Source organism: Phalangium opilio, unplaced genomic scaffold, assembly GCF_054372755.1.
Source record: "Phalangium opilio isolate 3A_F unplaced genomic scaffold, DU_Popi_V2 ptg000013l_1, whole genome shotgun sequence".
Taxonomy (NCBI): Eukaryota; Metazoa; Arthropoda; class Arachnida; order Opiliones; family Phalangiidae; genus Phalangium; species Phalangium opilio.
This window is the reverse complement of record NW_028324148.1, coordinates 2,872,132-2,887,264: the sequence shown is the minus strand read 5'-3', so window position 1 is coordinate 2,887,264 and position 15,133 is coordinate 2,872,132. Positions and strand designations below refer to the sequence as shown.

The window sequence follows — 15,133 nt, the reverse complement described above, 5'->3', positions numbered from 1 at the left end:
AGAAAATTTAATATATCACAGAACCCGAAACCTTACTATTTTGAACCCTGACGTTATCCCCGGAGAGATAGATTTTAGTATTAGGACTCTGAAACGTTTAATGGAAGAGTACGAAGCACAAGGTAGCGGGTGGGTTCTAGATAAAATTCTCTTCCTGCAAATTAATATTAAAAGAATTGAACCGTTTCTTAAAGAAACCGAAATGGTTGCCCGCGGGATTCGCCTTTCGGTCGCATCTGAAATTTCCTTTCAGCGCGGAAAGATAGGGAGGCGATAGTTGAGTGCACCCCATATTCATCATCGGAGTGCCACCCAACACTATCCCTCCCATCCCGATACAAATTCACCACCGCGGCATTAAATCGCACCCCGCACTGCCTCTCCACTTTTTCTTTTAAGTTCCGCAGGCTTTTAGGCCACTCTTTTAAACTCTTATGGGATGTCGCCCCATAGGAGTAATTTAAAAAGTTCCGGTTTTCGCATACGTAGAAAACTTTACGAGGAAGTCTCCGGTTCACTTCCTCGTAAAGCCCCTCAAACTCGGACAATAGTTTGCCGATCGTAACTTCATGTTCAAACGCATCGCAGTAATATATCGATGCGCCCATGCCGAGCGTCCTCTCGCACATAGGCGCACTTCTAGATGGTGTTGGCGGATCCGAAGGCATGGGGCCGAGCGGTGGAGGTGACATTGGCAACTCCGACAGTGACGAGGGTGGCGGCGGCTGGACATCCCTCCGTGGCGACTCGGAGTTTGGAGGAGGAGGAGGAGGAGGGGGTAGTGGCGTCGCTGAAGCGTTCTCGGAGTTTGGAGGAGGGGGAGGAGGTAGTGGCGTCGCTGAAGCGTTCTCCATCTTTTTGGCCCACCGTTTTGCTGAACCTGCGCGTGATGACCTGATGCGTAGAGGTTGAGGGGGATTTGAAAGGGTGTTCTGCCTAAGTATAAATATAAATATAAATATAAATATAAATATAAATATAAATTAGTAAACTCTGATAAACTGGTAGAGTAAATTCATGCAGGAGAAAAAAAATAATGTTTAACTTCTACTCACCCTTGAGAGTTCATATTCCTGATGCCGTCCATTTCTCGGTTCTTACCCTCCGCAAAATATCTTCCAACAGCAAAAGTTACAAAGTATTGAAAAATACTATAAGTAACTAAGAGGCAGGCTGGATTTCGTCTGAAGTCAGGAACAAAAAGCGATTGAGCTGGATCTCGTCTGAAGTCAGGAACAAAAAGTGATTGAGTTTGAGCACGCGTCGGGCTTTTATACTCTTGGCGTCGTCCATTCAATCTTTGTTTCTACCATCATACAGGTTTTACATTGACGTCACGATGAGAGCCACGTCATGTTTCGAAATTCGCGTCAAGTTTCTATCTTTGTTCGTTTACTTGCAAGTGTTCTAACAAAAACCAATATTGCAATCCCAACTATCATCCCATGTTGACACTAACCGCTTTCTACAAGTGTGTATCACGATTTCGAATTATTTACTTGGATCGTTTATTTACCATCCGTGTTTCTCCATTCCCGTTCACCAACCTCGTATTTACATTTCTTATCCCTGAAATAGGTCTATCAATAAAGGAAAATTGGCTAAAGTTGAAATAATTTATAAAGTTTGAAATGTAATTAGAAATATTAAATGAAAATATTTTGTTGGAATATGCCTATATTTAGTGGGATGGTATTAAATTTGAATATAAATTTCTCCTAAAATTTGAAATATGCCTATATTTAGATAACCGACGCCTCTGCTTCGGCTTACGTTAATGATACGGGATTTGAGGCAGGTGTCGGGAAACTATTTAAAGGATTACAGACACAAAAAATTCGAAGGTGGTTTTATCTTTATAAAGAAATGCCTTGGGGACCTATAAATTCGATACAATAGTATTTTTTAATAAACTGATCCGATAATTAAGCAAATTCTGAAGTTAAAACTGAACATTCAACGGCTGCGGATTTTGAATTTTGTGGGAAGGCGTGATTTAAACGTGACGTAGTCAGACATAGCAATACAGCTTATTATTATTGGCCCTTACTCTGGCGTTTACTTATTGGTTGTTTTTCATCACGTGGTATATGTTATGTTGGACGAAACGCAAACTAGTAGGTTACAAGTTTCTATCCGTTCTATCTTTTTATGAAAATATTAAATTATTATGGAAACCTCAGACTCCTCGGAGGATATTTTTTATTCGGATTTATCTAGCGATAGTCATCGCGAAGCGTCTCGCGAGTCTAGCTTTTATGAGTCTGAAAACTCGGGAGATAGCGACGGTAATAATGTAAGCCTTGGCGCGTATTACCCTATCAATTTGAACCATTGGCATCATCCTCGGATAAAGATGTCAGTGGCGACTCAGGAGAACCCCCCACCCAAAATCCAAGATTAGGGAACACTGATTGGTAGCCTTTATTTCCTCTGATTTAGTCGTTTTTAATTACTACTGAATTAGTTAAACCTTTATGCATATAAAGGTGTACCTGTGGATTTTGCACTGTAATGGGCACCGCTGAAGAAAGCGTTTGTTGCCAAGAGCAAGAAGCGTTAAAGGATTTTTTAATTAATGGAGCATGTGTAACCCAGCATGAGGAGTTTGATGAAACTTGTATAAGGCGTAACCAACTCAGATTAGCGTATCTAGAGTTTGTTAACCCTAACGGCGGTAATAGATATTTAGAGCCTCCCGAAGGCTTCATACACAAGTACGATTAAGACGAAGTTGTCTTTTCTATCAAAATGTTTCTTACAATGTTTAGGATTTTTTTTGTGTGTGTGTTAATGGTTTGATCCCAGTTCAGGGTTGCCATGAAATTTTCAGACTCAAATTCCCTGACTCCGTGATTTTGGGGTTTCTTCAAACATAACCTCGCTAAAACGCACACCCAGCTGTATAGTTGAATCAAATTCCCTGACTTCGTTAAAATTCTTAAATTTCCGTGACTTTTCCCTGACCTTTTCGATCCATTTTGAAATTCTTTGACTTTCACTGGTTTTCCCTGAGTACCCGTGGCAACCCTGCAGTTACCGAAAAATTCCGATCTAGGTAAACAGAAGAGCACTGAGTATTAATTTTACTTATTAATAGGACTTATAGATATGTTGCTTATCGGAGGTTTATGCGATGGATTTACTGGTTTTTGCCCAATACTCGCCTTCCTATACCAAGTTGTGTTATTAGCAAAATTCGAAAAGCTTACCCGTCAGATGAGTATTGTGGTTTTAAGCACATCAGTGTAAGAAATAGGAGAGGAAGACGTTATTAAATTAAAATATATTAAAGTGTGTGAGAATAAAATTCAAAATGTGTGACATGTTTAAAATATATTTATTTTTTAATAAGATCATTTTTTTTCAAATCGTTTTGTTTTCTCGTAAGAGGATACAGCATCAGCTTTTAAAGGATGCGCGTACTCTAAAGCCAAAGACTGAGGCGCTTCCCCTAATGCAATTAAAGATGATTCATTTCCTTTCTTATAAGTTTCAGTTGATACCAAAATGCATGTCATTTCCATAAGATCTTCCACATATTCTAGGTTAGCAAAGAATAACCTTGTAGTTATGTAGATTCAATCAATTTAGATCGTATTTACCATAAGTTGACGCTGCCATTATTGGTCTCACAGAATATTCACCAGCTTTATACTTAGGGAAGAAAATGTTCCACCTCCGTTGCCCATTTTTTGTGATGGCTTGTAGTTTTTGCGAATTTTCGTTATAGTGAAGAGCTGCCAAATATAGGCGAGCTTCCATTCCGTGAAAAGAGTAGTGAGTATGCTTTGGAGCAAACTGCACAATAACCGCGTGAAAAGCTTCAACAGAAGAAGTCTGGCACACCCAAGCTAGCTGTCCAATGTCTTTGACGAAACTGTCAACAATTTGCTTTAGGGTGGCGTAGGCAATGTCGCTAATTTTCAACCATTTTCTTGGTCTATCTTTGGCCTTTCCAAGGGGACCATGGGCGCATTTTGGAAATGGCTCTCCATGACCCGAGTGTTTGTTTGTTGTGTGCCGTAATATGGACATCAATTTAGCCTGCATTACCTTCCCGTCACCATCACTAGAACTAGCGATCCAGTACAAGTGGTTTTGTATGCTTTTACTCCATTTCAGGAGGAGCTCCATGCTCTTTTTCTTTCCACAGGCTTTAGAAATTTTTGACTTCACAGCTGAAATACTTTTTTTATTTACATATACACCATATATTATTGATCAACCAAAAAAACTTACATTTTACCAGATGCCAGACATCAAAAAGATGGATAATTTTTGGGTAGTTTTTCCTTAGGAAACATCGGATTTGCTTGTGCCTGTCTGTTACTAAGTAACCAATTTTCAATCCTTGGTCGCAGAGAAACTGAAGCCCTTTTTTGCAGCCTTCCAGCTCCATCGCGACACTATTCTTTACTTGATTGCTCTAAAAAATGAAATACTAGCTCATACAAGATACTATCTAAAACAAAGGAAGAAGAACGTTACTTGAAGTAGTACAAGATGAATGACTTTTTTAATTTGGGTTTCCAAAAAGCAGTAGCTCCCATATTTTGCGCAGTAACCAGGACTGTCGCACCTTCCATCACCTCCTAATTCTAGGTTTCTTCCACGCAGAGAGTCTAACAGAGTTTTTTGTTCATTCAACCACACCTGTTAATATACGCATTAGTAATCGCAAAGTGGATATACTTTGAGCGGACCAATTCTTAACCTACACTCTTAATTGCGTGAAAGAGATACGCCTTTTGTAATCTGTAGAATGTTTTCAAATTAAACATGGTGATACCAGCAAATTCAAACATTCTAAGTGCTTTTGCTGGATTGTGGCCGGAAAATAATATTGCAGCTGCTGTTATGACATTGCCAGCTGGCAACCGCCCTATTAGAGGCTGGCTATGCCACGAGTGTCGGTGATTTCTTTCGCAATGAGTCTCAATAGTGATCATAGATCTTCTGATTATTGACTTCGCAGTACATTTTGATAAACACTGGCAACACACTAAAAACAACTGAAGAAGAGCCGTTTCAAAGACAATAAACTTTCGCTCTGGAGCTGGGTCTATTCCACCTAAAACCCTAGCCCTAGCAGGGAAAAAAATATTTAGCTGGTTAGTTCAAAGATCCTTCTAACTTATTAAAATTACTCTTCCACATCTTCTTCTGCTATGGATGAGGGCTGGAAACTAGAATCTAAAGGATCTAAATTCGCTCCCGCATCCATTTCCTCCTCTTCTTCAAAATCATAACTATCGTGAGAATGATGCGTTTCAACAAATTGCTTTAATACATCATCATTGAAAACGTTAGTCTGCGTAGATTTGTCAGTCATATTTGCGGGTCTCAAATATACCTGACATCCTATGAACAGGAAACATTTAAGTTTATTCATTTATTTTAAATTTTACTTAAAAACCTACTTTTGTCACTTTGAGATTTTACAGTTTGTGTTCCGAAGGTTTTTGCAAAAGGGGAAACTGTTAACTGAGTCCCTTTACTTTTTGATTTTGTAAAAGTAACAGACTGAGGTCCAGCTGATGAGGAATCCTAAAATTTTATGTTTTACTTATTTATTCTTGAGATCAATTGTCCTGTATATTTCTCACCAAGGATCTAGCCTTTTTTCTTGGTGGTAATTCAGCCTCCAAGTTTTCAGTTTCCATATTGGACTTAATATTATCATGTTCAAGAACATCTTCAGTTGTAACTGTAGTGTCTAATGAACTTAATGAAGCCGACGTACAAGCCTCCATTGATGGAAAAATATCTAAGTCAAGCGAACTAGTACCCGCTTCTACTAACTTAAGCGTAGGGATCGCATTTTGAGTTAAACGTTTTGAACCATATTGAAGACTAGGGTCAACCAGGATTCCAGGTTTGTGTTCGTAAGAATCACTGGTAAAATGTTCTGAACATACTCGACCATTCGTCTTAATAGTACTTTCACTGATTCCAATGCTTTTAAACCAAAGTCTTCGGCGTTCTTCATTATTTGGAAAATTATGGAACAGTAATCCGGGATACTTTGACTTATAATTGTTTCCACAATTAGGAACAACACACTTATATACTTTAGTCATGTTGTTTTCAAACTTAGCTTAGTTGAAATTAATTGAATTAAATAATTCAAAAGAAGCTCACGGAACGCTACCGAATACCGATTAGTGATTACCGAACCCTAAGCCTAGGCTTTTACGTCTGTGACTAGTCAAATACATTTTCGGAATTGTAGATGGCGCCTGCTAGTGCGCTGGTTTTGATGACGTACTCAGGGTATGCCGAATATTTTTATAGAGGGAAATTCGAAAAGGGGTGGAGCCAAAAGCGAGTTAATCGTAGTTTTTAAACAATTATTTTAAGGTTAATACATCTTTTTATGTAAAATAAAGTGCATATTCGAACTCTACGTGCCTTAATACATAAAATAAACTACTTTGAAACGGAAAATAAGGCTTGTAATTTGTAATGAGAGTAACCCTTTAAGATAGTGGTACCACCGTCATATCAAGAAATTCGAGCCAATATACTTCAACTTAATACTTCTAATATAGTATTAAATTTGCATATAATAACTCCTAAAATTTGAAATATGCCCATATTTAGATAACCAACATCTCTGTTTCGGCCTACGTTAATGATATGGGATTTGAAGCAGGTGTTGGGATACTATTTAAAATAACGGTACCACCGTCATATTTCAAGAAATTCGAGCCAATATACTTCAACTTAATACTTCTTATATAAACTTTAGAAATTATTTCAACTTTAACCAATTTCTCTTTATTGATAGACCTATTTCAGGGATAGGAAATGTAAATACGAGGTTGGTGAACGGAAATGGAGAAACTCGGATGGTAAATAAACGATCCAAGTAAATAATTCGAAATCGTGATACACACTTGTAGAAAGCGGTTAGTGGCAACATGGGATGATAGTTGGGGTTGCAATATTTGTTTTTGTTGGGAAACTTGCAAGTATACGAACAAGATTGATACTGGTCGCGAATTTCGAAACATGACGTGGCTCTCATCGTGACGTCAATGCAAAACCTGTATGATGGTAGAAACAAAGATTGAATGGACGACGCCAAGAGTATAAAAGCCCGACGCGTGCTCAAACTCAATCACTTTTTTTCCTGACTTCAGACGAGATCCAGCTCATTCACTTTTTGTTCCTGACTTCAGACGAAATCCAGCCTGCCTCTTAGTTACTTATAGTATTTTTCAATACTTTGAAACTTTTGCTGTTGGAAGATATTTTGCGGAGGGTAAGAACCGTGAAATGGACGGCATCAAGAATATGAACTCTCAAGGGTGAGTAGAAATTAAACCTTATTATTTTTTTTCTCCTGCATGAATTTACTCTATCAGTTTGTCAGAGTTTACTAATTTATATTTATATTTATATTTATATTTATATTTAGGCAGAACACCCTTTCAAATCCCCCTCAACCTCTACGCATCAGGGCATCACGCGCAGGTTCAGCAAAACGGTGGGCCAAAAAGATGGAGAACGCTTCAGCGACGCCACTACCTCCTCCCCCTCCTCCAAACTCCGAGAACGCTTCAGCGACGCCACTACCCCCTCCTCCTCCTCCTCCTCCAAACTCCGAGTCGCCACGGAGGGATGTCCAGCCGCCGCCACCCTCGTCACTGTCGGAGTTGCCAATGTCACCTCCACCGCTCGGCCCCATGCCTTCGGATCCGCCAACACCATCTAGAAGTGCGCCTATGTGCGAGAGGACGCTCGGCATGGGCGCATCGATATATTACTGCGATGCGTTTGAACATGAAGTTACGATCGGCAAACTATTGTCCGAGTTTGAGGGGTTTTACGAGGAAGTGAACCGGAGACTTCCTCGTAAAGTTTTCTACGTATGCGAAAACAGGAACTTTTTAAATTACTCCTATCGGGCGACATCCCATGAGAGTTTAAAATAGTGGCCTAAAAGCCTGCGGAACTTAAAAGAAAAAGTGAGAGGCAGTGCGGGGTGCGATTTAATGCCGCGGTGGTGAATTTGTATCGGGATGGGAGGGATAGTGTTGGGTGGCACTCCGATGATATGGGGTGCCCTCAACTATAGCCTCCCTATTTTTCCGCGCTGAAAGAAAATTTCAGATGCGACCGAAAGGCGAATCCCGCGGGCAACCATTTCGGTTGTTTTAAGAAACGGTTCCCTTCTTTTAATGAGGGGTTTGAATTGTCAAAAAGATTGGGAGCATTCCGTTCCCAAGGATTTCAACCCCTCATTAAAAGAAAGGGTAAATGTTACCTTTAGGTACATGGGTGACATAAGGCGTGGATACGCGAAGGAAAATCCCTCATGCGTGTAAATTTATACAATATTTAGTATTAAAATTTAATATTTAACCCCTAAAATTTGTAATATGTCTATATATATAAATATTTATACACACAGAATAAAAATGCTGTAAAATAAACACTATGTTAATGGCAATAGCGTATGCCATCTAGATGATGTTAATTTAATTTCACATCCTCCCTGCTTTTAATACCGTCAACAATACTGTTTTTCTAAACAGTGGAACTAACAGTTTTAAAGTATTAATTGTTCGTGTATTCAGGGGCGTTCGTAGCTTTTAAAATAACCGCTTCAGAGGTTGTTTCAAAGACAGTCTTAACCGATGATTATATTGTAGGGGTCAATGAAAAAAGCAGCACTATATGCTGTTTTACTACCAATAAATCACAGTTACATAAAATGTCTGCTGCTGTAAAACTAACTGCAAAATATGTGGTTTTAAACTCACTAAGCACTGTGGATTAAAACGTGGTTTGCTGTGAAAATAAATACACATCATGCTGTTTCAAACCGCTTATAGTACACTAAAAAAATAGGGTTGCTGTAAAAATAACAGCTCTTAGAACAGTTTTAAATCCCGGAGCTTATTTTTATAAAGACGCTCTTTGCTGTTAAACTAAAAGCATTCAAACCTTTATTAAAAACATTAAGCTCTGTTGGTTATGATGCAACTTGTCATTTATATAATACGACTAGCTGTTTTTAACAGACTGTCCATTAGGGTAGATTTATACTGGTTGCTGTTATACACTCTAAGAAATAGCGGTGTGCTTTAACACCTTTAAAAGTAGTTTATATGGGTCCACATTTGACACCATTACAGGTGTTCATTTACATCCCAGAAAGGGTTTAATAACACTTATTTGAGCAATTAGTGTCAAAGATAAGCATAAAATGGTGCAACAGGGGTTCAGTTTAACACCTTTTTAACTCTTATATCCAACTTATCAGCAAATAGCGCTATATGCTTAGCAAGGTTCAACATTGAGAGAACTTAAGAGGACAGTTCTAACAACCAAGGGTAGTTCTCGCATTAATGTGAAACTACATAAAAAGTTGGCCATTTAATCGACTTAAAATCCAGCTTGAAACTACATGGTAAGTTTGTCATTTTCACCGACTTAATAACTTCTGGAAAAGGCAGAAAGTTATAAATTTGTATAAATGCATCGCAGCATCGGGTATTAAATTGGTTTTGGAGGCCCTAATATCCCAGCAGTAGATACAGACGTATTCGTTAAATTTAATAATCTCTTTTCACGAAGAGTTTTTCGAGCACCAGAAACGCGTTTGACCTAATCTACTCTACCATATTTTAAAAAAGAAAATCCATGGAAGTGCGAGAACTTGGAACAGTTTGACACTAACAACGTTTTTGAAGCGGAAATTTCTTTAGCTGTAACTAAAGTCGACGATTTAGAAGTTAGTGTACGGATTTTTTGAGGGGGCTAACTTTGAAATTTGGGGGCGCTATAGCCCCCATAAAAGGCCTAGCGACGCCACTCCAAGAGTGTCGCATAACGCTTTTAAGAATGTCGCCTAACACGTTTCAGAGGGTCGCCTAACACGTTTTGTACATTTTCGGTCAATTTTAGAAATAAGTAGGTTGAAATTATAATGAAGAAAAGAAATTGCAAAGTTAAAAAATTGGTTTTAAAATTAGCAATTTATTGACTTTCCAAAATATTTTTATTTTCATATGGGTCCTTTCATAATAACCGCGGACCTTTTCCAAAAGGCTTAGCATGGTTAGCTAAGATTAGGTTATATTGCTTCAAGGTTTAAAATAAAGTGCTTCAAGCTTTAAAGTAAAGTACTTAATATTCAAATTATAGTAGGCAAAACTTTAATTTACGGTGAATTATAAAGTAAAATATACGTTAAATTTATACTTAATAGTGTAATTATCTGTGTTTTTAATTATACACTACTGTGTTTATAATTATACACTACCGTGTTTATAATTATACACTACCGTGTTTATAATTATACACTACCGTGTTTATAATTATACACTACCGTGTTTTTAATTATACACTACCGTGTTTTTAATTATACACCACCGTGTTTTTAATTATACACCACCGTGTTTTTAATTATACACTACCGTGTTTTTAATTATACACTACCGTGTTTTTAATTATACACTACCGTGTTTTTAATTATACACTACCGTGTTTTTAATTATACACTACCGTGTTTTTAATTATACACTACCGTGTTTTTAATTATACACTACCGTGTTTTTAATTATACACTACCGTGTTTTTAATTATACACTACCGTGTTTTTAATTATACACTACCGTGTTTTTAATTATACACTACCGTGTTTTTAATTATACACTACCGTGTTTTTAATTATACACTACCGTGTTTTTAATTATACACTACCGTGTTTTTAATTATACACTACCGTGTTTTTAATTATACACTACCGTGTTTTTAATTATACACTACCGTGTTTTTAATTATACACTACCGTGTTTTTAATTATACACTACCGTGTTTTTAATTATACACTACTGTGTTTTTAATTATACACTACTGTGTTTTTAATTATACACTACTGTGTTTTTAATTATACACTACTGCGTTTTTAATTATACACTACTGCGTTTTTAATTATACACTACTGCGTTTTTAATTATACACTACTGCGTTTATAATTATACACTACTGCGTTTATAATTATACACTACTGCGTTTTTAATTATACACTACTGTGTTTTTAATTATACACTACTGTGTTTTTAATTATACACTACTGTGTTTTTAATTATACACTACTGTGTTTTTAATTATACACTACTGTGTTTTTAATTATACACTACTGTGTTTTTAATTATACACTACTGTGTTTTTAATTATACACTACTGTGTTTTTAATTATACACTACTGTGTTTTTAATTATACACTACTGTGTTTTTAATTATACACTACTGTGTTTTTAATTATACACTACGGTGTTTTTAATTATACACTACGGTGTTTTTAATTATACACTACGGTGTTTTTAATTATACACTACGGTGTTTTTAATTATACACTACTGTGTTTTTAATTATACACTACTGTGTTTTTAATTATACACTACTGTGTTTTTAATTATACACTACTGTGTTTTTAATTATACACTACTGTGTTTTTAATTATACACTACTGTGTTTTTAATTATACACTACTGTGTTTTTAATTATACACTACTGTGTTTTTAATTATACACTACTGTGTTTTTAATTATACACTACTGTGTTTTTAATTATACACTACTGTGTTTTTAATTATACACTACTGTGTTTTTAATTATACACTACTGTGTTTTTAATTATACACTACTGTGTTTTTAATTATACACTACTGTGTTTTTAATTATACACTACTGTGTTTTTAATTATACACTACTGTGTTTTTAATTATACACTACTGTGTTTTTAATTATACACTACTGTGTTTTTAATTATACACTACTGTGTTTTTAGTTATACACTACTGTGTTTTTAGTTATACACTACTGTGTTTTTAATTATACACTACTGTGTTTTTAATTATACACTACTGTGTTTTTAATTATACACTACTGTGCTTTTAATTATACAATATTGTGTTTTTAATTATACACTACTGTGTTTTTAATTATACACTACTGTGTTTTTAATTATACACTACTGTGTTTTTAATTATACACTACTGTATTCTTCACGGCAGAATACTTTTTTCCCGGAAAACAGCAACGTTCTATTAATAATAACATATCCAGCACTTTCGTTTGAGAAATAAAAACTAGCTGTTTTGTCCACAGTCGTTAACATAAAAAAAACAATGTTTTGCTGTATATTTAAAATTAAGGTAATGTAACTTCAAAAAACAGCGACTACCTGTATATATTATGGCTTGTTAGAGGTTTTTCTGGATAACAGCATTAAACAATCAAAAACATGGTGAAAACTATTGTTTCTTTGACATTAGTTTCTCAGTGTTTATTTAGTTAAATAAATGAAAAAGTATTAAATTCGAATATTTATTATTTAAATTAAAATTATTATTTACAGGATGAGTTGCATACACTTTGAGAAACCATTTGCTTGCAGAATTGAAAACTTAAGTGCAATTATTAAACATCTAATTCAACCAATAAGTTAAATAAAGTCTGCGAAATAATTATTGGCGAAATAATGATTCGAACCGTTGGATCTCATATGATAATGGACTTCGTAAAACATTAAACTATGGGTGTTATCATACAGACTCTTAAGTACTGGTAGGGACAATGAAATTCGTATCCTCCGTAGTAAAAGGTGCGAAATTTACATTTTTCCTCGTTGTAGGGGTGACAAATCCCCAATATGCAAATTTTAGGGTTGGGCATTCCGTACATTTTGTGGAGGGAGAGATGTACATAATGTGCGTAGATAGAATCCCCCTCGAATTCTTTCAATTTGAAATAATGAGTCCTATTATTTATGATACATGGAAACTGTCTAGCAAACATGTCGATTAATGTCCCAGGTGGGAGTTGGACGGAGACAGTTAGTAACTTGTACAACGCTAAGTGCTTCAAACCTAAATTTAAGCAGGGGGCATTAACGTATTGCAATGTGTAATATTCGCCACAATTATATAAATTAAATACTTCATTCGGTATGGGGTTTATTACTAAATCCCCCGTTTCAGAATCTATAGTACGTTCGGCTCTCCCGTAATCCTTATCCCGTCCGATGGCTTCGAATTTCCTAATTCTTCTTACGTTCTTTCGTCTTACGGCAGATACTACAATAATGGGATAATTCTTTCTCGGATCCACATTACACCGAATGGAGTAGGAAAACTCGTTCTGTGTATTGCTGGTTTCAAAGGACGCTAAAGGTTCGACCCTGTTGTGGTAGAAAACCATATCCATAAATACGGGCGAAATTAACTACCATAAATATATGAAAATAATTATACTTACATTTTTCGAATCTGGATCGGTACTTCAAGGGAGCATGTAGAATGCCTTATCTTTAAACCGTCCTCGTCTTTTATACTTTAATGTCACGTGACTTTCCGACCATGTAAACCTGGCGCTCTTCAATCATATATCCTAAAGGTAATATGACACATAAGCCTAACATTTTCAGGGCGCGTCTGATTCACTGACGCCATAGGAAGACACGTCATTGACGTCACAGCAGGATTGTGAGAAAAATGTTTGATTCACTGGCGCCATAAGAAGAAAAAAATGCTGTGGGCGCCATGTTTGATTCATCGACGCCATATTTACTGGTGCCAGATCATGTGCCAGATTTGGCACACTGACGCCATGACCCCAAATCGGTATTTACTATATACTGTTGTTACTTCGCCTTCTCGTATCGTCGTATTTTTAAAGTTTAGACTTTGAAAGTAGTGCTTTGTTTTCTAAAATTTAACTTAATTGTATAAGATTTCAATATTATAATTGCGTTAAACGTCGGTATTTCAATGTTTTTTTTTTTGTAGAAGGGACGCGCCTTGAATTTGAATTTCGTTCCCTCAAAACTACCCCCTTTAACCATAGCCCTCTTTAACGGGCCGGCCGCCGGAGACTTTTTCTTTATCGCCATCTGTTTTCGATGGCTTCAGCCCCGAAAAAACAGCTGTAGTGAGAAATGTTATTTACTAAAAATGTATGCGGTCAGTGTGTTGTTTTTGCATTTTATTGCTTCTAATCGTGGTGCGCGTCGAGGTTTACGAATACAACGTGTGTTGCGAAATGAAAATCAAGGGTGGATACTATATGATCTATGCTTTTAAAGGAATTTGACAGCGACATGCAGCCAAGCAAAAAGGTATTAGGCCTTGCCAAATGTTGACTGACTGAGCTATATAGTGAGCCTTCGTCAGATTATCACATGTCAATGATATAAGAAATTGACCCTCGGATATCATGTGACTAGGAGATGGTTATAAAGTGACTATCTCTCGATTTTAGAGGTAGATACTGTCTAGTGACACTTAAAGTAACGATTTAATCTTATAAACAGACTACCATCATAAGCCCATATCGTAAATTAACCGCTGTTGATATCAAAGCTTTATTGAAATATCAATACCAATCTTTTTAACTCAATGAATCTTCAATATCAACATCAAAAATTATCTACTGAAAGAGATATCTACTTATATTCCATTCTAATTTCTCGTAACATTTAAAATTAACGAATAAAAATGTGCAAATGAAGTTCAAACCGATTAATTGGGAAAATTGCTATATTGGTCACCGTTACCGATCACAGATAGATTTGCGTCCTTCAGTAGTGTTTATTATGCTTGTGAAATGGTAAGCGAAATCTGTGATTTAAGTTTAAAATAGACATGGGCAAAAAGTGCTTCATAAATATCAACTCGATTACCGAATATCTAAATTTGTCCAAAATTAACAAAATATTCTCTTGATTAAAAAATCTTGTTTGAAGCAGCGAGCCATCTAATCCTTATTTACCCTCTTTTGAAAAAAATAGGTTGATACCTCTTTCAGTCAGTGGCGCCGCCAGGATTTTTTTGCAGATAGGCTAAGAAAGATTTGGGGCCCCTTATAAAATTTCAAGGAAAAACTTTAGTTCCACAGAGTCGATAACATTCAATTAACAACTATTTTTACCATATTATTGATATTGAGAAGTTTAATGTATTAAAGTTCCGTATTATTGCATAATAAGACAATAGACAGATTTCTGCAAAACATTACTGAAAAAAATTTATTCGTCTGTTGCTCTTACTGGCAGATTTGTCAACAACTAGTAACAGACTTTCTCTTAATTTGTTTGAAATGTCTCTATTTATAGA

General features: G+C 36.1%; 1 protein-coding gene and 1 long non-coding RNA gene across 2 annotated transcripts; one reads left to right on the top strand and one right to left on the bottom strand.

Annotated features, from left to right (window-relative positions):
• The first annotated feature begins 2,353 nt into the window (after positions 1-2,353).
• Positions 2,354-3,335, top strand: LOC149707785 (uncharacterized). The gene is made up of 2 exons (XR_016380576.1): positions 2,354-2,417; positions 2,490-3,335. It is a non-coding gene; the product is annotated as an uncharacterized LOC149707785 (long non-coding RNA).
• On the bottom strand, positions 3,322-6,484 carry LOC149707784 (uncharacterized). Its single transcript, XM_089864062.1, has 8 exons — positions 5,610-6,484; positions 5,424-5,550; positions 5,151-5,364; positions 4,722-5,088; positions 4,492-4,656; positions 4,243-4,429; positions 3,606-4,181; positions 3,322-3,544 (listed from the first exon to the last, which is right to left on the bottom strand). The coding sequence occupies exons 1-8, from the start codon at positions 6,081-6,083 to the stop codon at positions 3,357-3,359; spliced, it is 2,298 nt and encodes a 765-aa protein (XP_089720188.1). The 5' UTR covers positions 6,084-6,484; the 3' UTR covers positions 3,322-3,356.
• Positions 6,485-15,133: the final 8,649 nt, after the last annotated feature.

Excerpts from the sequence above, each read along its gene's own strand:
- LOC149707784 (XM_089864062.1), bottom strand. The coding sequence starts at position 6,083 with ATGACTAAAGTATATAAGTGTGTTGTTCCTAATTGTGGAAACAATTAT. Across the intron at positions 4,430-4,491 it reads TTCATCTTGTACTACTTCAA|AGCAATCAAGTAAAGAATAG; the intron begins GTAACGTTCTTC and ends TTCATTTTTTAG. Across the intron at positions 3,545-3,605 it reads AATGGCAGCGTCAACTTATG|AATATGTGGAAGATCTTATG; the intron begins GTAAATACGATC and ends TTGCTAACCTAG.